Source organism: Chiroxiphia lanceolata, chromosome 1 (genome assembly GCF_009829145.1).
Source record: "Chiroxiphia lanceolata isolate bChiLan1 chromosome 1, bChiLan1.pri, whole genome shotgun sequence".
Lineage (NCBI taxonomy): Eukaryota > Metazoa > Chordata > Aves > Passeriformes > Pipridae > Chiroxiphia > Chiroxiphia lanceolata.
In genome coordinates, this window is record NC_045637.1 from 52,501,221 (window position 1) to 52,527,575 (window position 26,355).

At 37.1% G+C, this 26,355-nt stretch overlaps 1 protein-coding gene across 11 annotated transcripts in view; it reads left to right on the forward strand.

Annotated features, from left to right (window-relative positions):
• PTPRM (protein tyrosine phosphatase receptor type M) overlaps positions 1-26,355 on the forward strand; it is a 457,694-nt gene that overhangs the window by 164,515 nt on the left and 266,824 nt on the right. For all 11 annotated transcript variants that reach the window (XM_032690775.1, XM_032690785.1, XM_032690804.1 and 8 more), the window contains exons 6-7: positions 4,065-4,239; positions 14,499-14,792. In XM_032690775.1, the coding sequence (XP_032546666.1) occupies positions 4,065-4,239; positions 14,499-14,792 (469 nt within the window). The remainder of the gene's footprint in view (positions 1-4,064; positions 4,240-14,498; positions 14,793-26,355) is intronic.

Here is a 26,355-nt window from a genome sequence, read left to right on the forward strand (position 1 = left end):
AATAAATTACAGACTTGTCATTCTTTTGTTTAATTTTCAGTAAAATACGATGTATTTGTGAAGACTCAGGCTTTCACATAAAAAGTGGGAGTTTGCAAGACCTACTGGTAAATTTCAGAATCTCTTAAGAAACCTGAGATTAAAGTTTTAATGACCATAATCAGTAAAACAGTATATCATAAGCGAACTCATAATATTTATGAGATTTCAGATTGTTGCATTAGTGCGTACTAAAACCTTTTTTTTTGTATGCTACTAAAAATAATTCTTCATTAAAAAAAATTGTAGCAGGATGTGCTAATATGTTTAATAAACAAATGTTCACTTGATATGTTATTTTTGGCCATTCTAAATGAAATAGCTGTTGACAGTCAGCACTGAGAGCTTGTAATTTATCATACAATGAGCTTAAATGGGCCTGTTAATTACTGGAAAAGAAAATATTATTGCATTCTCCTCCAAATTTCAGATAGTTAACTAACTCATAAAAGTAACCACTGATATACCTGAGTAGCTTACTGAAGTCACTGCAGTGTCAGAGAGAACAAAATGTGAATCAGCACAAAACGCAAAAGCGGCAAAGCTTGACATGTGGCTATAGTTACAACAGAAACAATTCTGTATTCATGTTATCAAATTATAAATAACTTTTTTTTCAGACGAGAAATAGTCTTTTGTCATTTTTCCGTTGCTGAAATAAGAGTTTGGGAGAGGTTGTAGCTGTGGGATTTTTTTTTTTTTTTTTCCTGTGCAGCCTTTTTAACTCCCTTCTTCCATGCTTATGGATTGAACTTTTCTTATACTTGAATTCATTACCTTCCTTACTGTTCCTTTATGCTTAGGCTTAAATCAATTAGGCAGCTCTCCTACTCATTTTCTGTTGTCCCAAAAGAAAGGGAAGACTTGTTCTCTTGGGCTTTATTTTTTCTGGTGGAAAAAGCAGTGATGTTTCTTAGTCTTTGTCTGTTCCAGACACAATGTTTTCCTTGAAAATATTTTTCCCAAAGAAACTAAAGAAAAAAATTGGGTTTTTTTCTTCATTGAGTTCTAGTAGAAAATGTCATGCTAGTGATTTCTGTGGGACTGTTTGAGTTCTAAGATATAATTAGCCACTCTACACTTTGCTTCTGTGAGTTTGTAAGGTTCAAGAAAAGTCAGTCAAGATAATCTTTATTCATAATAATCTCACATATATTTTACAGGTGTGTTATAGTAATAATAATAAAGGCTTTTTATTCCAGAGCTTGGTCATGAATTTTGAAGCCATCATTAATAATCTTTTCTCATCTGGATTTTGGTAGAGGATAAAAATGCTCAAATCCTCTGTAGAGCCAAGCTGAATTACATTTAAGGCTCATGTACCTTCTTCATTTGAGCAAATTGTGTGCCTCTGAAATGTGTTTTGGCTTCTCTTTTTTTCAGTTAAAATTGTTGATATGTGAATGGATAGCATGTGTCACAAAGCCAATTATTTGATCAAACTGAGACTTCCCGTTATAGAACAGCAGTTAAAATATTTGAAATCAGGCGATCAGTGTGTTCGAGAATCAGCAGAAGGTGAAAAAGGTTATGGGACCCAAGTGAGACAGTAATTTATTGTAAATGCTGCAATGCATTGATTAGCTACAATTTTCATTCTACATAGGCACGAAAAAGGTGGGAAATAATTCCCTATGGGTCTGGCACCCTTTGAGCATTGCTGGTGCTTTATATGAAGACCAAGAGTGTGTAGTTGTAAGATTTCTACCAGCTGCTGGGAGGTCTGAGAGGCATGATGTGGTAGTAGAAATTGTTGTTAAAGTATTTACATGGTTCTTCAATTGTGTTGTAATTCATGAGAGTCCTGGTAAATTCTGGGTGCAGGTACCCCGTGTGGAAGGGTGGATGTGCTGTACAGGCTGGAGTGCAGAGGAGTTTGTTCACACTCTAAATGAGCTGAGCTAGTTTAGGTACTGGAATTAATCAGTATGTGGCAGTATGTTGTTCCCTAGAGAATAACTTACCCTATTTCTTGGCAGGATGAAATAGCCTGTGTAAAGCTTCCTGATGTTGTGACTAGAAAAAAGGAAAAACTAGTGTGGTTGGATGTGATGTAAGCACATGACTTGGCTATGCACAAGATCCTTAAAGAGTCTAGAAGCTGTAGTAACATACCTTAAAATGGTTTGTTGTTTGTGACTGATTAGCAGCTCTGATAATTAGGATTAATAAGCCATTGTCTTGGGTAAAAAATAATGTTGCTTTTAAGAAATATTCATTCTCCAAAATTCTAATTAACCTACTCTGCTTGCTTCCTGCTATCTGCAGCCATCCTCACTGCAAGATATTACAGTGGCAAAACCAGTAAAAATAGTAGTTTTGAAATAGTAGTTTGAAATGGTTTTTTCCAAGTTTAGTTTTTGGTAACTGCCATGCCACATCACACAAGCTGGTTTATCGGCAGCTCAGAATTGGAGGAATTTTAAGGAGCTATCAATTATTGGAAATAATTCTGAAGTAATAATTTACTACTGAGTAATTTTTAAGGCATGATAGTACATTCTTCTTTGGGCATCTTGCAAGCATTTTTTTTCTTTTCAGTAAGCTGTGCATCACCCACATTTGCTTTTGAAGAGGAAATAACTGTATCTTACTATGCATGAGAATCGGTATTAATTGTTAATTGTATTGCTTTTTTGGTGTTAATAACATGATTAACTTTGGCTTGGTTTTGTGGTTTATGGATGAGTTTAATTTTGTGTGATTGGTATTTGAATCTCTCTGACTGGTTATAATTGGCATTTCAAGGGTGCTTCCAATATAGTGTCAAATAAAGGTCATAAGAAAATGAGATCAGTATTTCCTATGTCTTAAATTCTGCTGGACAAAATGCAAACTCTAGGGCAGAAAAAAACACATCACTGGATGTGTTGATGGTTTATAGGAGGTCAGTAGTGCAGAACTCTTGACATGCTTGAAACTCGTTAAGTCAGAAAAACCTACTGGTATCATTACATAGCATCAGACTGTGCATGTTCCTTCATGGAGAGAGGAGGTTTTGTGAGGTGCTTGTTGGGGTTTTCCAGTTTCTCTTCATGTTTGATAATGGCTGCAGTCTTCAGTTTGTTGAAATACATGTATTTGTATAAAAAATGCGTCTTTTTTGTTTGCTTGTTTGAGTAAATGTTATTAGATTTTGGTGGTGTTGTTTGGGGTTTTTTTCCATCCAGCTCTCATAATTCGATGATTACACATTTTCTAGGGGTTTTTGAGTGTTCATAGTGCACATATCCTATTTCATGGCCAGGCGGAGCATGAATTCTGATGAGGATCTGAGAGCCAAGTCTCTTTGCCCTCAAAGAACATGGCAAATTGTCATCGCTGCACTCTTCTGTCTTCTGCCCTCTCTTTTTCACTCTTTGTTCTCCTCGGCTGTTAAATGGCTCATTTTCTTGTGCCATAAGTGTAGTATGTTGAATTGAGAGCAAGACACTGCACTGGAGTAGAAACTGCCTGGTTCCCAGTACCATGCTGAGAAAGTGAGAGGTAGAGACAGCTTCAGCCTTGCTGGCTATTTGCCTGGTAAATCTGTACCTAGTTTCTTCTACCTGAGTTGCTTCTTCTACCTCGTGTGTGTGCTGCCATGAGAAACATCCACTGATGTATCTGTGCACTGCATATGTGCAAAATGCATATGCCAAGTAGCAGATGCATGGAGGGAAGAGAAAACAGAGGCTGACTATGCAGGGTTTCTTATTTCTTTAAAAGAAATTAATTTAAATATTTGTGTAAGACGAGCTAAGCAAGTAAATATTATATTGCTCTTAAATCTTTCTATTAGTTAACCTATGAAGAGTTGAAAGCAGCTGTTCCAGATGAATAGCTGCCCACTCATGATGAATGGTTTAACTCATATGGGAAGGCAGTAAAGTCTCACACAGCATAAATATCTGTAAAAGTAACATACAGACTTGTGCTTTTACCTCACCTCCCCTCTTGGGGAACTTGGGAGAAATAATACTGGTTGTCAGTAATTTTTTTTAAATATGACTAACAATATTCTTTATTTTTGTTTCGTTGCCTAGGGAATTTATGTAAGGGATGCACCTTTGAAGGACGTAAAAGTGTTCAATGCTCGACGATTTGTAGCTCTTTTTAGTGTGGTAAATGCCACGAAGAGGGACGCCGGCAATTATCGCTGCATGATTCGGACAGAAGGAGGAGTTGGTGTATCAAACTATGCAGAACTGATAGTGAAAGGTATTTCATGATACAAATCAGTATTTGCATGCTCAGTGTATGGAATAAGGATCTGCAATGGCTAATGCAGTAACAGTGTCACCCATAGCCTGATAAACTCAATCAGAGGTTCAACAAATAGATTTTGTTTATGTAAATCTTAAGAGTCTAGCCAGTTGTAACACAGGAATGACAGAAGCATCCCGGGCTAATTAACTAGTTACTTGTTGATTGTTGTTTTAAATATTTCCCTCAAATGCACTGTTTAGAACTATGCGTCTTTCCAAGCTTTTAAATAAAAGTATGAACATAATAATGGCTGTAGTGGAGATCTCCACAATAGTGGAGATTGTATTCTAAATATATACTTACTGCAAAATATGAAACATTCACATTAAAATGAACACATAAAAACCACACATTCTGGTATATGGAGGGGTGTTTTAGAAACTTTGGGAAACACTTAAATGTAAATAGAATACATAGAGAACTCCACATCCTTATTATGGAAAACTGCACTAGAGCAATTTTTTAACATTCATTATATTTAAATTCCATTTTGATTGCTTCTTAGTTTTATCTTAGTATTTTGGAGGAACAGGATTTTATTTTTGTTGTATCAGAGGCAGAACCAGATTCTTTAGCATCTAAGATGTGAAGCCGTGTTGTTGTGTTCCAGAATCATAGAATATGTTGAGTTGAAAGGGACCCATCAGGATCATTGTATCCAACTCCTGGCCCTGCAAAGGACACCCCAACAATCACACCATGTGCCTGAGAGTGTCGTTGAAATGCTTCTGGAACTCAGACAGGCTTGGTGCTGTGACCATTTCCCTGGGGAGCCCATTCCAGTGCTCAAGCACCTTCTGGGTGAAAAACCTTTTTCTGATATCCAGCCTCCCCTGACTCAGCTTCATGCCATTTGCTTGAGTCCTCTCACTGGTCACGAGACGGAGGAGATCAGTGCCTGCCCTGCCACTTCCCCTCATGAGGAAGTTCAAGACTGCAATGATATCTCCCCTCAATCTCCTCTCCTCCGGGTTGTCTGCTCTTCTCCAGGCTGAACAGACCAACTAACCTCAGCCGCTCCTCATACAGCTTCTCCTCAAGGCCCTTCACTGTCTTTGCTGCCCTCCTTTGAATGCTCTCCAGAAGCTTAATGTCTGTTCTTATATTGTGTTGCCCAAAACTGCACACACTTTGTTGAAGTCCAGAAGTGTTACACCTGCTGGCTTTCCTAGATCAGCTAAGTGGGTTATCCTGTTGTAGAGGGAAATCAGGTTTGACAAGCAGGACTTTAGCCTCATGAAGCCATGCTGGCTGTAAATGATGACTGTGTTGTCCTCCAGGAGTTTTTCAATACCTCTCAGAATAACCTTTTCCATGACTTTACCAGGCACTGAGGTGAAACTGAGGGGCCTGTAGTTGCTGAGGTCCTCCTTGTTGCCCTACTTGAAAACCAGGACAATATTAGGCAGCTTCCAATCAGCTGGAACCTCTCCAGTTAGACTGGGAAATAATCCATCACCAATAGAAGAAGATGCAAGAGAGCCATAATGAAGGATAGACCAAGAATATGGTTTTAGTGAATGTGTTGTAGAGAAAATGAAGAGGAACAAGACCGGACAAGGATGTTGCAGATAACCAGGGTATGAAGATAAAAGGACAAAACAAACTGTAGTATGAAAACTTAGATGAGCTATTTGAATGGACAGATGGAGAAAGAAACAAATAGAATGGGTGAGATGAGAATATAATTATAAGGCATGGTGGAAAAAATGAGGTCATTTCAGTCCAAGAATGAAAACGAAATAAAGGGGTAGGCCAAAAATAGGTATGTATGAAAGTCAGCAAAGAAAGGAAGCATGGACTATAACCCCAGTAGGAATGATGAAGCATCTTTCAGACCTAACGTAAGTGAAAATAAGGAAGAAAAGAGACTGCCTGAAGGAGGCAGATGGAGGAGTTACTGCATCAGTGACAGGAGGTACAGGGAGCCAAAGGAATTAGCTTTTTTTCAGTTTCTTTGATTCAGGGTGTTTTATTTTATTAGTGCTCTTTTTGAGGTACAGTAGATGAAATTATGAAACGTATCATTAAAGCATTTGTGCTTACCCAGATTCTTTCAGAAAATTTGCACTGGGCACTGTGAGCAAATCAATAGCCTTAGGGTGTAATCCCATTAACTACTTGTAGAGTGGCAAAGTAATTATGGTAATCCCTGTTGGCTGTGTTGGAGCTTTTATGAGACCACCTGCAGGTCATTCCTTCTGACCTAAAAAGACCCATTTTGAACATTGTGCTCTAAAACCTTAGATGACTATACTGAAATAACAGCATTAGGGGCTAATTAGTAAATATGCTTTCTTATTGATGGCATATAATTCAGAAATTGTATTTCCTAATTTTTAGCAGCTTTGGCATATAATTCAGAAATTGTATTTCCTAATTTTTAGCAGCTTTTTCAAAGATAGTGGATTGATTTCAGTGCAGCTATATGTTTTTTAAATCCATTACCATCAATAATAAATCCTGAAAAATGTACATATACCCACACTGCTTGTAATACTTAGTATACTTGGGAATTACTGATGGCTCTAATAATAGTATGTGTAGAAACAGTGGTGTAATTACTCCCCACTCTTTGTTACAAACAATGAATTTAATTCTCTTCTCATTTATGCTGGTGTAACTAAACTGACTTAAGAGGAATTTCTCTGTATTTACACTGCTAGGATGACAGGAGAGTCAAACTGAGCATTTGTAAGTTAAAGAGAATCAGTTCTTCGCATTTATCATGCTCTGTTTCATTCTGGTTACTGAACTTCTAACTCAAGTTTCAAAAAGTAAGTCCAGCACTGCAGTAGAGCTTTTTTCAAAATATATTTGCTTTTAAGTAGAGACTTTGCACGGTAGAATGGGTTACAACTCTGTACAACACTCATTCTACTTCATTGTAGAGGTAGTTTCACTAAATAAGAACTTATTTTAAGTAGATTCCAATTATGTATGTAAACTTCTTTAAGGTTTGTAGTTCTGCTGTGGCATGATGTTGTGTGGCACTGGGTACCAGGTACCAGAACCTTTGAAATGAGCCGAAGGTCTTCTAGTGTCAGGTGCTGCAAACCAAACCTGAAATCACAAAGGAATAGGAATGAAATCTTGCAAATGAAATATATGTCAGAAACTATCAGATGTGACTTTTTTCTTCTTTTTTTTCTTCTTTTTTTTTTTTTACTTGAGCAGGCACATTATAGCAAGGTTTCATCAGTATGGAGAGAGAAAAAAGCTCAATTAAAGAGCTGTCAGTTAATCCCATGTTCTCTTATTAAAGAATTGTAAACATGAATATTGTCTAGTTAATGAGAAAAGGGCTGTCAGTGAACAACTAGTCTGGCCTTAAACAAGAGAGAAAAGGGGATTTTTTTTTTTAAACTTTTTTGTGTTATATGCCTTTTAGAGGATGGTGAAATAAAGTATTGATTGCTCTATTTAAATAAATCCTTAAGGGAAGGTTTTCAATTTACCCAAGTGTTTGTTCTGATAGGAAAGGCTGAAAAGACAAGTGCCTTGTCATTGTGTGTGCTCAAACTGCACAGTATCCTCATCTAAGTTTGTCAGAGAATTGGATTGAAATGTCACTTTATCTAATGGGAGACATGAAATTGGCCTTGTCAGATCACCCACTTATTGTAAAAAATGGCAGTTCGTATCTAATAGATGACATAAAAGTAATCAAACATTGAGCAAAAGGAAAATAGTAGGGTGGAATTGATTAAATGTATTTGGTGAAGTAAATTAGAGTTCTACATATGGTCCCTAGGATGAATTTTTATAATAGTGGGCAGATCCAACGCAGATTAGATTTAGGAGAACAGAATGAGCCTGTCTGAGCAGACATCAGATTATTACAGAGTTCAGACTGCTTATTGAGTTCAAACAAGGCAAACCTAGGTGTCAAATTGGTTAAAAGGAGTTTGGTTAGGTTTTTAAGCAAGGGCATAGAAAGGTAGCCATCTGTAATGCTGGCAGCTTAAATGTCTACATTTTCCAAATGAAAAATTTAACACCGGGAACAGAACCAAACCCCTTCAGGACCTCTAGAGCAAAGAATTTATTCTGGAGGGCAAAGTCATTTTGATATCGAGACACAGTAGGAAAATATTAACAATTGCTTATCTGTGGTATCAGTTATTCTCATAAATTAAAAATACACAGATACTTGACATTTGTTTTTGCTCTCTGCCAGCTAACCTTTCATGCTGGATCCATCAGTCTGTACCACTTTTTTACAAACAGTGCTGGTATTAGGACTTATTTGTATGGTTGCCTAACAATTCCTATCATGAAGTTCAGCTTTCAGATGCTCCTATTTTGGCAAATTGACTTGAGAGTTGTATTTTTCAGTGTAGATGTGTGCCTCAGCCTGAAGATTTTGAAAAACCTGCAGCCAAAGCAGCTGATACATTTCATCCATCTTAGCAAACTTGCCACAGGAAAGCTCTGAAGACTCTGAAGCAGTAACATTTTTTCAGAATGGTACTAGTTATGTCAAGAATGCTGTTTTTCTGTTCCTGTGAAAGTCTGTTCTCAAGTATAGTCAGTTTACAAGCTACTAAATAAAACCCACCAAGACCCTGAGACTTCTTGGAGTTAATCTCTCAGATTGCCCCCAAATTCTAGATGCAATGAACGGAAGTTAAAGGCAAGCAGTGATCTGAGTTCCTCTGGAACAGGCTGGATCCAAGCACAGGAATCAAAACCTGTGAGCTTACCATTTCTGTGCTTTTAGTATGCAGTCCTTCATTTTGCTGAACCCTTGAACTGTGAGGGTGAAATGGTGAGATGCATGGTGTGGATAGCGCGGAGTGCAAGAGCAAGAAGCTCTATACCCAGATGAAATTATTAGTTTTGGGACTGAAAGGTATGGCGTACTAGGAGGTGTTTTGAAATAAAAGGGAAGGTAGGTGAAAATTGAGACTACATAAACACTAAAAGCTGGGGAGAAACACATGGGGGTGCTGTTTGACAGCCAGCTGAACATGAGCCAGCAGTGTTCCCAGGTGGCCAAGAAGGCCAATGGCATCCTGGCCTGTATCAGAAAATAGAGTGGCCAGCAGGACCAGGGCAGTGATTCCTCCTCTGTACTCAGCACTGGTGAGGCTGCACCTCAAGTACTGTGTGTCCAGTTCTGGGCTCCTCACTGCAAGGAAGACATTGAGGTGCTGAAGCATGTCCAGAGAAGGACAATAAAGCTGGTGAAGGGTCTGGAGAGTAAGTCATATGAGGAGCAGCTGAGGGAGCTGGGGTTGTTTAGCGTGGAGAAAAGGAGGCTCAGGGGTGACATTACTGCTTTCTACAACTACCTGAAAGGAGGTTGTATCAGGGTGGGGGTCGGTCTCTTCTCCTAAGCAGCTAGCGACAGGACAAGAGGAAATGGCCTCAAGCTGTGCCATGGAGGTTCAGGTTGGACATCAGGAAAAATTTTTTCACTGAAAGAATGGTTAAGCATTGAAGCAAACTGCCCAGGGAGGTCATGGAGTCACTATCCCTGATTCTATGATTCTGTGACAATAAGGGGAAGATAAACGTATATACAAACATGCATATGCAAAAAATGGGGCCAGGAAAAAGGAACTGTCTGGAAAGGATAACTTTCTATTGCAGGAGGGGAGAGGAAAAGCAGATGCTAGGAGAGGCATGGTTAGAACAGCAGCAGACTGGATGGCAAGGAAAGGAGCAGGCACAGAGCTTATTGATAAAGCCTGAGGTAAAAAATAACACAAACAAACCTGGAGTGGAAATTTAGTGGTATTTGTAATATGGAGATGGTGACCATAGTGTGGGGAGAAAAAAACTGAGCAAAGCTGAGAAGAAGAAAGGTGGATGGGTTTAGGCCACTGAAGTAAGGAGATGAGGATGGAGCAAGTGCAGTGCAGGCTGAGACACCTCTGTCTTAAAAGGGAGGTGGCATGTCTGGAGTACACAAGTTGGAGCAATTGGGTTTGGGAGGAATCTTGTTTGGGAAAGGAAACTGTGCTAAGTTAGGAGTGAGTGGTAAAAGTACTACTACTGCTGCAGAGCTTAGCAGGATATTTACTAATGTGTCCAGCTAATTACATTGTACCTGCATAGGCTTATAAGTGTACAGTACAAGGACCCTTGGGATTTTTTTTAAATTTTAAAATATGTATAAAATAGAACAATGACATTTTCTTAAATGATGAATTTACAAGTAATTTTAAGAACATTAGGATACTGAGTCACATCGTTTTCATCCTGAGCAGTCTCGGTAAAGGAACAGTGTAAAGTTAGCTCACATATTATCCATGATACTGTTTAGAGATATTGTTTAATTAAATGATTAAATAGTTTGGCAGGAATTATTTCCAGACTTTAAAAAAAAAAATTGCATGAAGAACTGTGGTGTTTCAAAATCATAGTCTTGTCTTTTGTTATCAGTGAGGTTATTTGTTGCCCTTCATCCAGAGTTAAATGTTGCAAAAAGGCACCGTTCTCCATAGTTTTCAAACGGATGGAATAATTTGCACACTCAAAAGAGGAGCACAATAATACATATGCATAAAAAAATAGAGCGGAAAATGGGGAAAAATAGTCTTAATGCTGTTCAGTTGATTTCAACAGTATAAATTTGTAATTATTTGATTAGTTTTATAGTAATTAAGATATTATTAATGTGGACATAGCATCAGAGATGATTGATACCTCATTTTTTTCACTTCAGCTGCTCACGATGCGGTGAAGAGTATCACGTGAGAATATCGTGGCATTGTCTTTCTAATAGTTACTATTTAGTAAGATGAATCAGCTTGCAGTACAAATATTTCTTCCCTGTTCCTCTGCAGATGTAGCATGGCTCCATCTCCCACTCTGTACAGACTCAAAAGAAAAATCAAAAATGCTATTTTTACTATTGAAGTAGGGTTTTGTCATTTTTCAAGTTAGTGGTTCTGAGCCACAGAGAAGTAATGTCTATTATTTTGGTCTTCTTTAACTCAAATCTTAGAGATTTACGTTATCTCTGCTGGCATCTCTGTGTGATGCCTTTCCCCTCCCAATTAAAATTTTAAAAGAACTGCAAAGCATAAAGATGTTAAGATATTGTAGAAAATGTTTAGAAATTCTGTATAATTTAAGTGAAGGAGTTGTAGTTTCAAGTATGTTTTCAATTAATATAGAAGTGCATAAGAATAAGTAATTTGCGTGCATGTATGGCTACATTTTTTTTTATCCTCCGCGTAAGACAAGGGTTGCTCCTTATCATAAGGGTTGTCTTTTACTGAATATAAATGATCCGTTTGTGTGGGGTGACAGAGCATCTGCCTGAAGCATCTAGCTTTGTAAGGCAGCCATTATTTTCTTTCCATAAAGGGTTGTGCCCATCATAATTTGTCATAGAATTCAGGAAGAGGTCACATGTCTGTCCAAAGTCTAAAAAGTGTAAAAGTTGAACATATGGGTAAACTTACCTTGGTTTTTTTAGTTTAGTTTTTTCTATTTTAAAAAACATTTTTTGAAGGGTTTTACAGTACTGAATAGCTTTGTTTACTTGCTTCAGGAGAGATCTGCAAGGAGGAACTCCTCTTTAAGCTAGGTCATTGTACTAAATAGCCACTGCTACAAACTTATTTCTGCTGTCAGTTCCAATTCCTTCCCTGACCATACACAGCTGTAAGATCTCAGGTTTATTGTGCCATTTTATAAAGGTAGGTATTAATTTGCATGTAGTTGATTGATATTGCCCCACTGGCAACCATAAAACTGCTTTTGGTGAAAGACAGTAGTGCTGCAGTGTGGTACTGACTTAAGTGATTCAAACTCCTCAGTATCCTAAAAAAATTAAATTATTCTGTCTAAAGAAAACATAAATGAAGAAGACAGTCATGAAATTGGCTCATCATATTTCGATATGTAGTGCTTGTATTAAAGAATCTGCTTACCTGAGTCTTATGTTTTTAACAGTCTCTCAATATAGACATCATGTTTGTAATGAAAGGTTGATTTTATGTAGTCTTGATCTCTGGTAAGAAGACAACTTTTAGTATGAAACTGTGCTAATGATATTAAACTGCACTATATGCAGGTTTTGCTGAAATAATGCAGCTTGCATTACCCTTTGGCATTGTGGCCATAGAGAAATGAATAATATGCCCTGAGGTATAAGAAGACAATAAAATACTGTCTATTCCAAGTACTTGTAATACTTGGAATGAATTGGCGTAACCACTAACCTTAGTGACCTAACTCCTGAGTTTGCATTTTGAATGGCACTTCAACAGCCTTTAGTAGCATTTGAAACTTGAAAGTAATTAACTGTTCTTTCAGCATGGCTAAGTAAATGCCTTAGGATGCTCTATAAAAGTTCCATTTCATGTCTTGGTTCACAAAACAGCCTAATGATTTAAATTGGTTCTAAATCATTTTGAGTCAAGTCAGAACTATTTCCAGACATGCTATATCACTGTATGAAACCTGAGTTTATATACTTCAGGAAGAATAGTTCAAATAAAACTACAGTACGTTTCTAACCCAATGATGACATCAGTTTGTCATATAGTGCTAATGCAATGTTTTCCCTACTGATTTGAAAATGTAAACAATAGTCCTTATATACTGGAATCTGCCACAATATTATAAGCTATTTTTATATCTGTTCCCATTAGTAAGTATTAGTAGACATCTTTGGACACATGCTGGTTTATTGCCCTTGTATCATGTTCTTCATTATAATAATCAATTTGGTTTTTTAAGATGAGAATATATATATTGATGGTGCCTATGTTTGCTGTTTTGTAATGTCATTTTCAGCAATTGCTAATAGATTATACAGATCGAAGTTTGCATACAAGTGTATGGTGCTAATTAGAAACACCATCTATCTGAGGCATAGCCGTCAATGCCTTAGTACTCTGAGTTACTCTTTCTGTAAATTAAAAAAAGCATACTGTAGGATAATTACATGTTTGTTAAAATAGCAGTTCTGTTATTTCTCAGAAAATATTGAATTATTTCCAGAGTTCTTTTTTCCCTTTTGTTTCATTCTTTTATGTTCCTTGCTTTAACTGTGACTTTGAAGTCCTTGAGAAAATGATGAAATGTATAAATTCAGCTTCTTGTCTGTTTGACTACCTATATCTCAACACATAGGGAAATGGTTAGCAGAAGAGGATAAATCTGAATCTAAAGCTTAGCGAAGACATGTCCCTCGTTCATTACATATTCTGTGTATCCTTAAGAAGGTGGCAGTGTTTGCTGATAGATATGTTAAGAATATTGGATCAAACAGTGCCTTATTACAGTGGCCTGGTTTCATTCTACTTGAATATATTTAACCAGTGGGAAGGTGAATTTTTTGCAGATGTGATGCATGGAACAGCAGAGTAATTTAACCAATAGGGAAAACCCCAATTTGTTATTTACCTTTAAAAAGAGATTATATTTGTCAATTATTTTTGCAGTCTAATTTAAAATGAGATGCCCATCACATAATAAATAAAAGTGATTTTAAAATTTTACTCACTTTAAAATCTTTGGAGTCCAAACTATCAGGATATCACATGCATGCTTGCTCTGTGATAGAGTACTGCTTCTATGTGGTAGTTAGTGAAAATAAGCCATTACATAAAGCAGAATCAGACTTGTAGTAAAAACTTCAGAAATCCCCTAGCTTTCCTTTAGAAACTCTTTCATTTTAACCAGAGTACAGGACTTGAAAAATGACTATACTTATTTTGCTTACAGAGAATTCTGAAAATGTGAAATCTGAGTAGTTAAGTACATGAAAAGTGATGAATAAAAAATTCATTTTGTTTTCATGGAGAAATTACTGTTCTGATTATGTCTAAGGATAGACTACAGCATCAATTTTACCTTAAAAATGTTAGTTTTGAGTAGGAATAGTATTAACATCCAGGAAGAACTGTATTTGAACAGGAAAAACCTGAGATAATCTTTCTTTTTAAATTGGAAGTTAAGTTGCCTTGTAATGTCTAATGAATAGAGTTCCACTTGCACCTTGTTTGAAGTTATGTGGTATAAACCAAAAGCTTCATGTTAAAATCTCCAAGTGCAAAAGCAGAAGAGTGTGTGTATTGCAGTTTAATGAAAATAAGTCAATCTGTCGTGGTGATTCCTTTACATCCATATTTTTATGCAGTCTTCAGCTCTAATATGGTACAAAACACATTGCTTATTTGAATGTTTTAGAAGCAGAAAACTTGCAAGTGTAATCATTGTTTGTTTTTGTAACTGTCCTTCAGAGCCACCAGTTCCCATTGCTCCACCTCAGCTGTCCTCAGTCGGTGCAACTTACCTGTGGATACAGTTGAATGCCAATTCCATCAATGGGGACGGACCCATTATTCAAAGAGAAGTTGAGTACCGCACTTCGAGTGGAAGCTGGTATGACATACAACCTGTGGACTCCACAAGCTATAAGATTGGGCACCTGGATCCTGATACAGAATATGAAATCAGTGTATTACTTACAAGACCAGGTGAAGGAGGAACAGGATCTCCTGGCCCAGCTCTCAAAACAAGAACAAAATGTGCTGGTGAGTACTCACAAGTGATAGGAAAGTTGTAAGCATCTTTCCAGGGCTGAAAACATAAGTTATTTCGCTAGCAGTTTTTACTGTCTGTCTTAAAACCTGCAGGAATTATGGCTGAATGTTTTTAAGTATAAGCTATTAACATTTTCCAACTGTCATGACCTTGAAACCAACCTTCAGTGCCACTGTAGTTTGTAGATGAAATCATGCTTTACTGTCTGGTATGCACTGAGCTCTCTCCATTTCATTACACCCATCTCTTGCCAGTGTGTGTTTGAGTTTCAGGCTAGTTCATTCTTTTTATTTTTTTTCCCTGGCTAGTTTCCCAAGCTTGATTAAAATTTTGTTTGTTTTGGCTAAAGTTACTTTTTTCCTTTTTTCAATGTCAGTTATATCAAACAATAAAAAGTGGAAGAAGATCCTTTGTAACAGCAAAAGCATTCACTGTTAAGTCTCAATTAGCAGATGAGGTTTAGCAAAGGACTGCTTTCTTGAGTGACTGACAGCATGTCTTTTTATTAAATGAGAAAGTGTAATTGCTGGTGCGTTGTAGCAATCTTGGCTTCTGTTTTGGATGCTATAATTAATAGACCTGACCTCTGATTGTAAAAACATACAAAGCAGAATAATTTTCAGTAAGAGTGGCAGTGATATTACTTTGGGATTCAGCTGCTTAAAAAATAATATTACTTGGAGATTCAGCTGCTCAAAAATAATAGAGGATACTGTGACCTGGATTTTTTTGGTCATTAGTATTTTCCCCCAGTATTTTGAATCTTCTTTCTGCTGCTGTAAAATTAGTGGAAGATAGGCAGGAGTGTACCTAGAGGAAATGGGACTAAGCAAGTAGTATTAGCTTATTGTTCTTAGTATTTTAAAGAATGGCTTGGTGTTATTTGTCCTTTGAACAGGAAAAATGACATACTTTAACAGAAATAATTGTGTATTTCCATTGCATATGAAAGTACAGTTACTTGTTGTGAAGTCACTTGGCCACCTGTCAGTAACTAAATGGCATGTCAGTTAAATTGAATTGGTGTGATGTCAAACACAAAGTGAAATATAGCAGCTTTCAAAATCCCAGTTTTGTGTTTCGGAGATGCAAGCTCATACAAGTACTCACTCGTTGATTTTTTTCTTTTTCTTCCTCTCATTATTGGAAAGAAGTATTTAATGGAAAATACCCAAAGCACTACATCTAAGTTATAATAATGTTTAAGTATTTAGTATTTGTAGGATTTTCTGCACTAGACTAAGGTAACTTCAAGTTAGTCAACAGTGAAACATAAAAATTAATTATAGTTCCCTTCAGGAGGATTTCAGGGTCACTATTCCCTTCGTAGTAACGTAAAAGATCTGTCTTGACAAGGTAAGTATGTGTTTAATACACAAGTACTTCAGTTATTTTAAAATTAAAACAGTTTTTCTTGTAGTTTGATCATCAAATGACCAGTTAATGCAATACTGGATGCTAAGTGAGCCTATCTGTACTAAAGGGTTAGAAGGTGTGGTGAGGTGACACTAGCCAGCAGCCAAGTATGCACAGGGCTGCTTACTTGGTCACTTCTGCCACGGGACAGGGAGAAAATGAAAGGCAAAAAGACTCATGGATTGAGATGAAGAAAATGTAATAGGTGAAGGAAAAGCTGCACTTGTAAGGAAAACAAAATAGGAAACTTATTCACTATTTCTCACTGGCAGGCAGATGTTTAACCACTTCCTGGGAAATAGTGCCTTGACACACATACTGGTTACTTGACAAGTGCCATAACAGTTGACGTCCCCCCTTCCTCCTCCTTTCCTTGAGCTTTGATTTCTGACTGTGACATCATATGATATGGAGCATCCGTTTGGTCAGGTGAAGTCAGCAGTTCCTGCTGTGTCCCTACCAGCTTCTTGTCCACCTCCAGTATATTTGCTGGGGGAGTGGAGTGGGAAAAAGAAAGCCTTGAGGCTGTGAAATCACATTTAAAACATGGTATGTTATCAAGCTTGTTTTAGTCACAAATCCAAAACACAGCACCATACAGGCTGTATAAAGGAAATTAACTCCATCTCAGCCAGACCTAGTAGAGAGTGAAATCCAAAATTTTACTTATATTTAAGAACATCATATGCTTTCTGGTCTTTCCAGTGGTACATACTGTTGAGTAATAAAACATGCATTCAGTTTCATAAACCACTGTGTACTGGAAGTATTTTACTACCTGGTAACATCTTGTAATATATCAGAATTATTTGTGTTTTCATTAAGCTAAACAGTAACCTTCTTAAATTAAAAGCAGAAAATGAAGTGACTGAAAAATGTAAATTGAATGATGATATTAAATCTGTCTCTAGAAAATGGCTTTTTTATAGAAGAATATCCCACTTTGAAGGTGTAGTGGTTATTGGTTAACTGTTAGCAAGTGACATGCTAATAACCGGCCCAAGGGTTTGAAAAGAGATGCTGATAAACTAATGACAGTATAATTAAACTGGGTAGAAGTAAAATAATGCCAGTCTCCAAAGCATACCATAGAATTAATAAAACAGGAGTCTTTAAGAGAAGAATCATTGCACCTTTTTAATTACTGTGATAATTGTATGCTGCTTGCCTGTTCCCTAGGGGAAGATAGTGAACCACTTGGAGACTTGAAGCAGTATGCTAGGCATTCAATAATCTTAATAGTTCTCCAAAGCATTTGAAATATGTTTTCATTTTAGCAAAATGAGATTTCAGAGGCTTGTAATAGACAAGTCTTATCTGTAATTTTACTAAATAAAAGCATCTATAATTAGAATGCAAAGAAAAAATATCTCTGCAAACTTGGTTGCATCACGCTCAGTGGAGCAGTTACTACTCTTGGAAGTGTTTTGCTTCCTTTTGGTGAAATATAATGTAAATGTAAGTGTTATTTCAGTGTAATGTTCAGGAAGGCCCAGGAATTACATTCAGGTCTGGATTAGATTTAACCAAGAATGTGGAGTTCAGGTTTGAAAAAGAGGAGTTTAATGGATTTTGACCATTGTGAACCACATTTGAGTCAGACTTAGAAAAAAGGGATTTTCTCATTTCAGGGTATAAAATGGAGGCCTCCCCAGGTTGTCTGGAATTTGAGTCACCAGTTACTGTGCTCAGAGCTCCCTCTTCCCACAAGCATCTCATATGGTTGAACCTAGAAGTCTGCTGCCATTTAAAATAAAAGGGGGGTGGGGGCAGATGGGAAGAAAATTCATTAGGAGATAGGTACATGGCAGGACATTTCCATTATACAGTATATCTCAAATTACTTGGAAATACATTTTTAGGCTGGTATAAACTATTCTAGAATAGTCACCCACAATTAGAGCTATTTAGGGGCAAGTTATCAGAATGCTTCACACTTCAGGCACTGTTATCTGAGGAACAAGACTCTTAGCCAGGTGTGAGGCTTGTAATGTCAATCACTGCTGTAGAGAGCTTGGATGAGCTGTTGCTAGCAGAGAAATAGTTGCACAAGTATTTGAACCAAAGAAATCACCTCGTACGTAGGCATATAACAGTACTTAGAGCAGCTCTGCCATACGGGATATAAGAAGTTTGAGGATCTGAAAATCAGTACTTATTAAAAAAATCACCCTCTTATCTCTCACTGAAATAGACTGGGAATCCTCTGGTGCCTGAAAAAGTCCAGAATCAAATCTTCTCTAAATCACAGAATCATGGAATGCTTTGAATTGGAAGGGACCTTAAAATTTGTGTAGTTCCACCCACCCTGCCATGGGCAGAGATACCTTCCACTAGACCAGGTTGCTCAAAGCCCCATCCAACTTGGCCCTGAACAGTGCCTTCTCTGTCACAGCTTCTCTGGGCAGCCTGTTCCAGTGCCTCATCCCCCTCACAGTAAAGAATTTCTTCCTAACATCTAATGTAAACCTACTTTCTTTCAGTTCAAAGCCATTCCCTTTTGTCCTGTCACTACAGTTGTTGATGAGACCCAGTCTGACCCAAAACCAGTAGAACTGTGCATAGTAAAACTTAAGTGGGTATGTTGAAGGATTAACGCTAGACTATTTTGTAATTTCTTCTTACCTGTATCAATATTTTTGTGGGTAGAATTATTTTTTTCAGTTTTATCTTTGACATGCATTGCAGGATACAAATCTTGACCTAGTATGTGTCCCTCCACTCTGATGGTGAGACACTACCCAAGTTAAAACACTCCTGAAAAATCCAGAACTGCCAAATGAGATCCTACAAAATTTTTTTTATTGCTGTGGTTTCTCTAGTAGTAGACTATTTTTAAGCAATGTTGTTCCTTGAATCTACTGGTGAACAGATACATCTTAAAGACGGCTACCTTAGGAAGAAAAGGTAAAATAAAATCCTCTCTCCTGCTAAGGGAGGGAATTTTTAAGGCCCCCTAGGGAAAATCGTTGCTTTTTTCTCATAATTTTTCTTTTTTCACTGTGACATTTGGAATAATTCCTGAAAATTAGCATATTTTTATTTGCTGAACCAGAAAATCTGTTGGAAATTAAGAAAATAAAAAACATAAGACTGCAGTGTAAGTAACTTCTGATGAATTATCCCCAAACTGTGAGGTTTTTTAACAGTCAGAACTCTACTTCTCTGTGCTGAGAAACAATTATTGCCCTGGAGTATTTGCAAAAACAGTCACTGTCAATTTAGCCAACAGTTTTCATACAATGAAGTAACAGGAATGTTTTAATTAACATAGTTGAATTTGTTGTCTCTTCTACTCCATCTCCTGATCTTGTCAGGAGGAAAGCTCTTACTCCCAGTACAACTGAGGTCTTGAAACACTGCTGCAGGTTTGTTGTAAAGTGTCTGGTACTCCTAGAAGGCTTGTTACAATCCATAAGAGCAGAGCCGAGGAACTCTTTAAATCCCCACTCTTGAAAAAGAATAGTCTTTATTTTACTCATTTTGCTTACTGCCCTGGCTTCATCTGGATAACCTTCCAAAGGTGTACAAATCACTTCGCTAGTTCTGTGCTGTGCACTGGCATCCACTGGCATTGTGAAAAAAAAATCTACATGTGCCAGAATACACTGATGGAATGAGTATCCTCTTCCCTCTTATCACTTAAGACCTGCATCAGGTTGCCACAGACAGAAGTATCTTTAGGCAAGGGTACAGACCATCAACTGTGTTGAACTCTGCATGTAAATTCAATGTGCTCAGGTATACTAGACAGCACTCCATGGCACCACTTTCCTCCTGCCCCATGACATGGAGCACTTGCCAGGTCCTACAAGAAAGACTGTCTGCAGCCCCTAGTGTACAACATTCTGAATACAAAGTCACTTTTGCAGTTGGTCTTCCCTGTTTTTTACCCTCCCATCTTCTTTTGTTATTAATTCTGTAGTTAGTCTTCTCCTTTGTCAGTGTCCATGCCCTAGCCTCTCTTGAATCTCAGTGGTACTTACTGCTTATTTCCATGCCCATTCTATATCACTATTAGGAAAGATGAATTCCTTCCTAAGAACTTCTCTAGGTTGAAATGGCAGCTGCCTTTCTTTGTCCTTGAAGGCTTCTTTGGATCTTTTAACTTTTTTGTCTCAAGAAAAGAGGAAGGAACTTATTGTTACTGGGAATTAAGTTATTCCATCTCATTGCTTTACCTTGGAGGACTGCCTGTGAAGAGGTTCAAGTTTTTTTTCAGGCAGATAACAAAGTCTTAACATGGCTTCGTTTTGTGATCATAAGAAAATGTCAACTTCAAGCTGTACTGCAGGTTCTTTTCCACAGCTCTTTCTCAGAACTTAGCAATTTTCTCAGAAGTTTAAACCAAGGTTTTATAGCTGTGTTGTATTAGAGCTAGACCTCAGGTCACATGCACCTGAATCCTGAGGAGGAGGGTTGCAGATATTGCACCATTTTATTTACCATGGAAAAGTTCCATGATGTTTCTAAGGTCCCCATTACTAACCTGAAACTGTAATAAACTTTAGTGGGAAGTTACATTGATTTATCAGTGCTAGAAGTCCACAGTGAACTTACATTCATTTATGGTTTTATTGTGAAGGTAATTGCCTACTGTATTGTCCCTTCTCCTAATACCTTTCTGATACACAAACCATTCTTGTGTAAGGTCTATTTTCTCATAAGAGTAAAAGCTAGTATTGAATTTTCTGCACTGTAGCAGGTGAATTTCAGCTTTTGGACATGCAGAAGGTAAACTGATGGACTTTAATAGAATTCCAAGAAAATATTACAAAGTGCATGTCCATGTTTCTGTGTCACTTGTCACTTACTTCTGATGAGGAAACAAAAAATTGCATCTTCTTGTAAAGGGCCCTACAGAAAACACAAACGATGTTCAACTGTGGCTAGTATATTAAAGTTCTTCCTTGGCAGCCACTTGTCTGGAAACAAGTCCCCATGTTTTTCCTTACTAAGATGATTTCTCTGATGATATCTTACAAAACAGCCTTCCCTTGTGTTACTGGAAATCTCGGGTCAAAAAAGCCCAAAGAATCCAAATTCCTCCTGTAAAAGATCTCCTTAAATTCAGTTCTCCTCCTCTTTGTCTCACAGTCTAAAATTCCCATCTGGGAGTCCTTTAAGTCTCTAAAAGGATAAAAAAAATAAATGCAGTAAGTGACGGTGACTGCAACTGCAACAAATGCCACTCCTGTCTTCAAGAAGGGCAAAAGGGAAGACCCAGGGAACTACAGGCTGAACAGCCTCACCATAATCCCTGGGCAGGTGATAGAACAACAAGTCTTGGAAACCATTTCCAGGCACATAAAGGACAAAAACGTAATCAGGAGAAGTCAACATGGATTCACAGAAGGGGAGTCATGCTTGATGAATATGATAGCCTTATGTGATAACATGGTTTGGTAGGTGAGGAGAGAGAAGAAGAGATACTCAAAAGGTATCTGGACAACATACCAGATGCTCTAGTTGAGCAAGGCTGGTGGAGAGGGCAGTTGGACCAGATGAACCAGACCCTTCCTGTCTCAGCCTTTCTGTGGTTCTGAGTTTCTGTCAAATTCTAGGAAGAGGAGCTGTGACCATGGTGCCTGTTAAATTCTCCTAGACTCTGCTTTCACAAGCAGGGATGTATCATGATCTCTCCATTGTATTCCTGTCATTCCCTGAAGCTGTGTAAACAGTGAGGTACAGTGGGATGGGAAGACTTTATTACAGACAAAAGTTTGAGTTCCACCGCATTATTCTGGATACTTCTTCAGTTTTGTGGTTGCCAATGAGAGGGAAAAATAAACATTTTCTCTTAGAAAATAGAACATTATCAGGGTATTTGCCCTTTCATTCCAATTGTATCTTTCTTTTGCAGGGGAAATCACACAAAAATACTTTCCTTATATCAGCAACCAAGCGAGCTGGTGCTATGTAGAAATTACTAATACCTATACTTTTGTGTCTCCATCAGTCCCTAAATACATATTTTTGAGTTAGTTACAGCATCCAGAGATCTCACTTGAGAAACAGAATATTTTCCCTTCCCACCAGCTGACAAGGAGGGCAAAAAGAGGACAGGAAAACTGCAAATATCTAGGTCTGTTGACCCGCTCTCTGACACGTGTGCTGAAGTATGTAAGAATAGATACACATTCTAATGATGATAAAGACAGAGTCTATGGAACCTGACTGTAAGATTAGTTTGTTTTGAGGAGCTCCACATGAAAATAAGGAGAAGTATTTGGGATTCTTTCCTGACAGTTACATCTGTGTTAATACAGGAGTGGAAACTGAGTGTGTGTAAAAAGAACTGCCAGAAGGACTTATCTTTGGTCATGTGAAAAGCAATCATATAAATGGAGACTTAGTTCTTCACTTCATTAGATTCCCATTTCAAAACATTTGCAAAGGAGGAAATTAACCTGCTCTTTGAGACAAATGAACCTTCACCAACTTACAGCAAACCTGAGGGGCAAAATTATTAATTTCACATCTGCCAGGTAGAGGGAATGTGAAGAAAACATAATGACCCTTGAGAAAAAGTAGATAATATGATTTCTGCTACGACATATCTCAATCTCCAGAATTGTTGCAGTTTTTTATTAATTATAAAGATAAGCTCCAAAAAACACACACTCAAACAATTATTTTACCCAACTTAAATTCAGGAAGAATTTCTCATTATGAAGTGAGGAAAACCCAGCAAGTTGGGAGTGTACTTGTTATAAAAAAAAGACTGGTATGCAGGCACCTTTAATAGAAATGATAAATTAGATATACTTGTGAAAAGTACTGATAGGGCATTCCTTAGTATTACTGTGTTGAGAACAAATTGAATATGAACTGTTTCATAGTTGCTTTGGATCTCTCTTTTCAAAAGTATTATTACTGCAGATTTAAATAAATGTATTGGTACTCTATTATTAAAAGCAATTAGAAATAATTGGAAAGGGCATGCTTTGGGTATAGGTGCCTTCCCTGTGAAGTTCCGTGAGTGCCTTGAATTTTACTGTAACAACTTTCTGCTGAGCACTTTCTCCCCTCTCCTGAGGCCAATTTTTACATCAGCTATTCCAGTTTCCGCATGCAGTTATGCCCTACTGCCTGTCAGTTATGGGCAAACTTCACTATTAATAATGCTGATCCTTTGGCAAAAACATTAGGAAATAAGACAGGAGAGTATGGCATTTCCTCTGACTTAGTCAATGGAGAAGGTCTTATCCAAAACCAAAGCAAAATCTTTTATACATTTGAAGTTTCCAAAGTATATTTACTTAAATTCATGTCTAAAAGAATAACTAATTGTGTGTGCCCAAGTGTGTATGTGTGTATACAGACACTTGCACACACATACGTATCTCCATCTCTTTTCCTTCGTATGTATGTATGAGTGTATCACCTCTATGATTTAGAGGGGATGTAGGCTCTAAAGGATAGGTTTTCTAATTAAAAAAAAAAAAAGGTTGCATGAACCTCTGAGCCTTCTGTTTGAGGAGTCAGGAAAATAAGTTGTCCCATAGACAACAGAAGCCTAATTTCTGAAAGACTTGTCTACTAAATATCACCACATTTAAGGGTAATCCCATTTTCCCTTACAACAGACCTGCAAGGCACGAAGCAGCGCCCAACTAACCACAAATTTGGTATGGAATGGAGTATTTGACTTCCATTTGCCTGCCCTGAACCTCCTGAATGAGGGCACTACTTTGGCTCTCTGTCATCTTGTGGAATTAAATTCTGGCACCACCGTGTCAAATAAGTTTAAATTTTAAACAAGTTATTTGGATGAAATTTGCCAGTGGTTTTAATAGGTGTTGAAAGATGGAAATGGATGAACAGGCAGGCATGCTCCTTGGTTTTGATATTTTAAGGCTTGCTCTTTAGTTTGAGACTATCAGACCATGAGCTGTCTTGCCCAGCAGCTTTGGCCAGCTGTAAAAACACATAACTATACAATTCTGTTGAAGTATCTGTGAAGCGTGAAACATCCAGGAACTATATGGAAACACAGAGATACTTCATTTTTTAAAACCTTTTAGTAGTTTGAGGTTTTTTTAAATTGCTTACAAAAAAGCAATATCAAAGGTTTGTAGAATGAATGGTATATTAATTTTACCTCTCTTCAAAGGAAAATGAACAATGACACCACAGGTTTTTTCAGTGTCTGGGAGGCATATTGGCTTTGCAGACCTATTTGTTTTACAAATGTAGAGCAGTACACAGAATTCAGTCCAGCTTCCTGAAGATTTCGAGGAAGAAGAGCTGGTGGTGTGATTTCTGGCTTTTCTGGTACTACTTTTTGCTATAAAGTGCAATTGCAACTTTATAACCTAGACTGCAGACTATGTGCCTAGTTTGAGACCTGAAATCAGGGCAGATCTGGAAAAAGTATCCTGACTTTGGAGAAACAAAAAATTCTCTCTTTTTCTTCAGGGCACTGTCACTGCAGTGCTGTCCTACAGTCCAAGCATCTCTCCTGGTGAGCAAATGTGCATCACGTTTCTGTTTACAACTACAGAAAAAACAAAGTTGAGACAGTTCACAGAGTGCTAGACCTCAACTTCTATAGATGTAAAAAAGTGGTTTTGTTTGGCAATCTGTCTAATTGCTGCTGAGTGTGTTGGTTAGGCAGGGAGGGGCATCCCTGTGGAACTGAGATTCTTCCAAACTGTTGTAGAGCACGAACATCTGAGGGAGGAAAGTTTCTCTGCTTTCTTTTTTTTTGCTACTCTGTACCTACATGACTAGATGAATTCTGGCCCAAAGTAAATAAAACATTTGACCATGAAAGCACTGAGTAAGCAAATACTTACTTAAATGTCTAAAAAGAAATAAGAAATAAAATCGGGAAATGCATTGCATAGCATTATCATGAGGTACTGTATTAAAAGAAGAATAGTGGAGATTAAAACAAAACTGCCCATGAAGTTAATGTTTTAGGGGTCTTGCATTTCAGTATGCCCAACCATCTAAAATACTTGTAACAATTTTGTTTTCAAATTTATATAGCTGATGTCTGCATTTAGCTTTCTTTCAATGTATACCATCATTTAAGCACCCTTGTTATTATTTTAAATATATTAACAACTTTCTGTTCATTTAGTTCATGCCTACTCATTGTGTGAAACTTGATCTGCTTCCTGGACGGAAAAAAGAGGGTTTTCTTTTGGGAAAGAGAGAGTTTAGTTTTATTCATTAATTCATGATTCAGAACTTTCAGAAAGCTCTCTGAAGGTACTTTGGTGCAGAAATGTTGCAGTAGAAAATTATGTTTATAGTGGACTCTTCTCTTTTAGAATTATACATATGGGAAAATGCATATAAAACAAAAAGGCAATAATAAGTGTTACTCTTGACATGCAGAAGTACCTTTTCATTTCTAAAAATTTATGTTCTTTGGAAAAAAAAATAAAATTGTCAGTTATTCTTTGTTTTGACTGTTTTTGCAGATGTTTTGTTTGCAATTAGCTTAAAAAATAAAAAAAATTCAATAATTTACTTAATTACTGTTGTATAGTGTTGAATTTGAGAGGATGAACCAATGTGTAACTGGCATGTTTGGCCAAGTAAATGAAAAAAATAAATTTAATGACCTGAGCATAATTATAGATGACTTTGGAATGACAACTGGCAAAAACTGTACTATAATTAAATTTCCATTATAAAAGTTTCATCTTTTTTGTCTGACATGTGAGACTAGATTGTGAAGAGTATTCATTTATAAGAGGAAGAATTAGAGAGCTATAATTTATAATTCAAGATAATCAATGAAAGCATTTCTTTTGTCAAAAAGCCTTTCACTGACAAACAGCATTACATTGTTAGTTGTTCTAAAAAGAAACTAAAAATTCTTTTGTTGTTTTTTCACTTACTGTAAAAGGAGCTGAAAAATTCTGGTGGTTGAATCAAGTCTTGCAGTAATTCAGGGTAATATTATGCAGATAGGCCTTCTCAGACTGTTTCTCTTCATTGATATTGACGTAGTCTATAAGACTGTTCATGAAGAAGTAGGATCTTTCTAAGACCATTTTATCAATATTCTGTTAAATCTTGAACAGAATTGCTTCTGATAGAAGAAGTGACAACATATTCTGATTTACAAATTTTCCAGTTATCGACTGAGATGAATCCTTTGCTTTCTGGTACTGG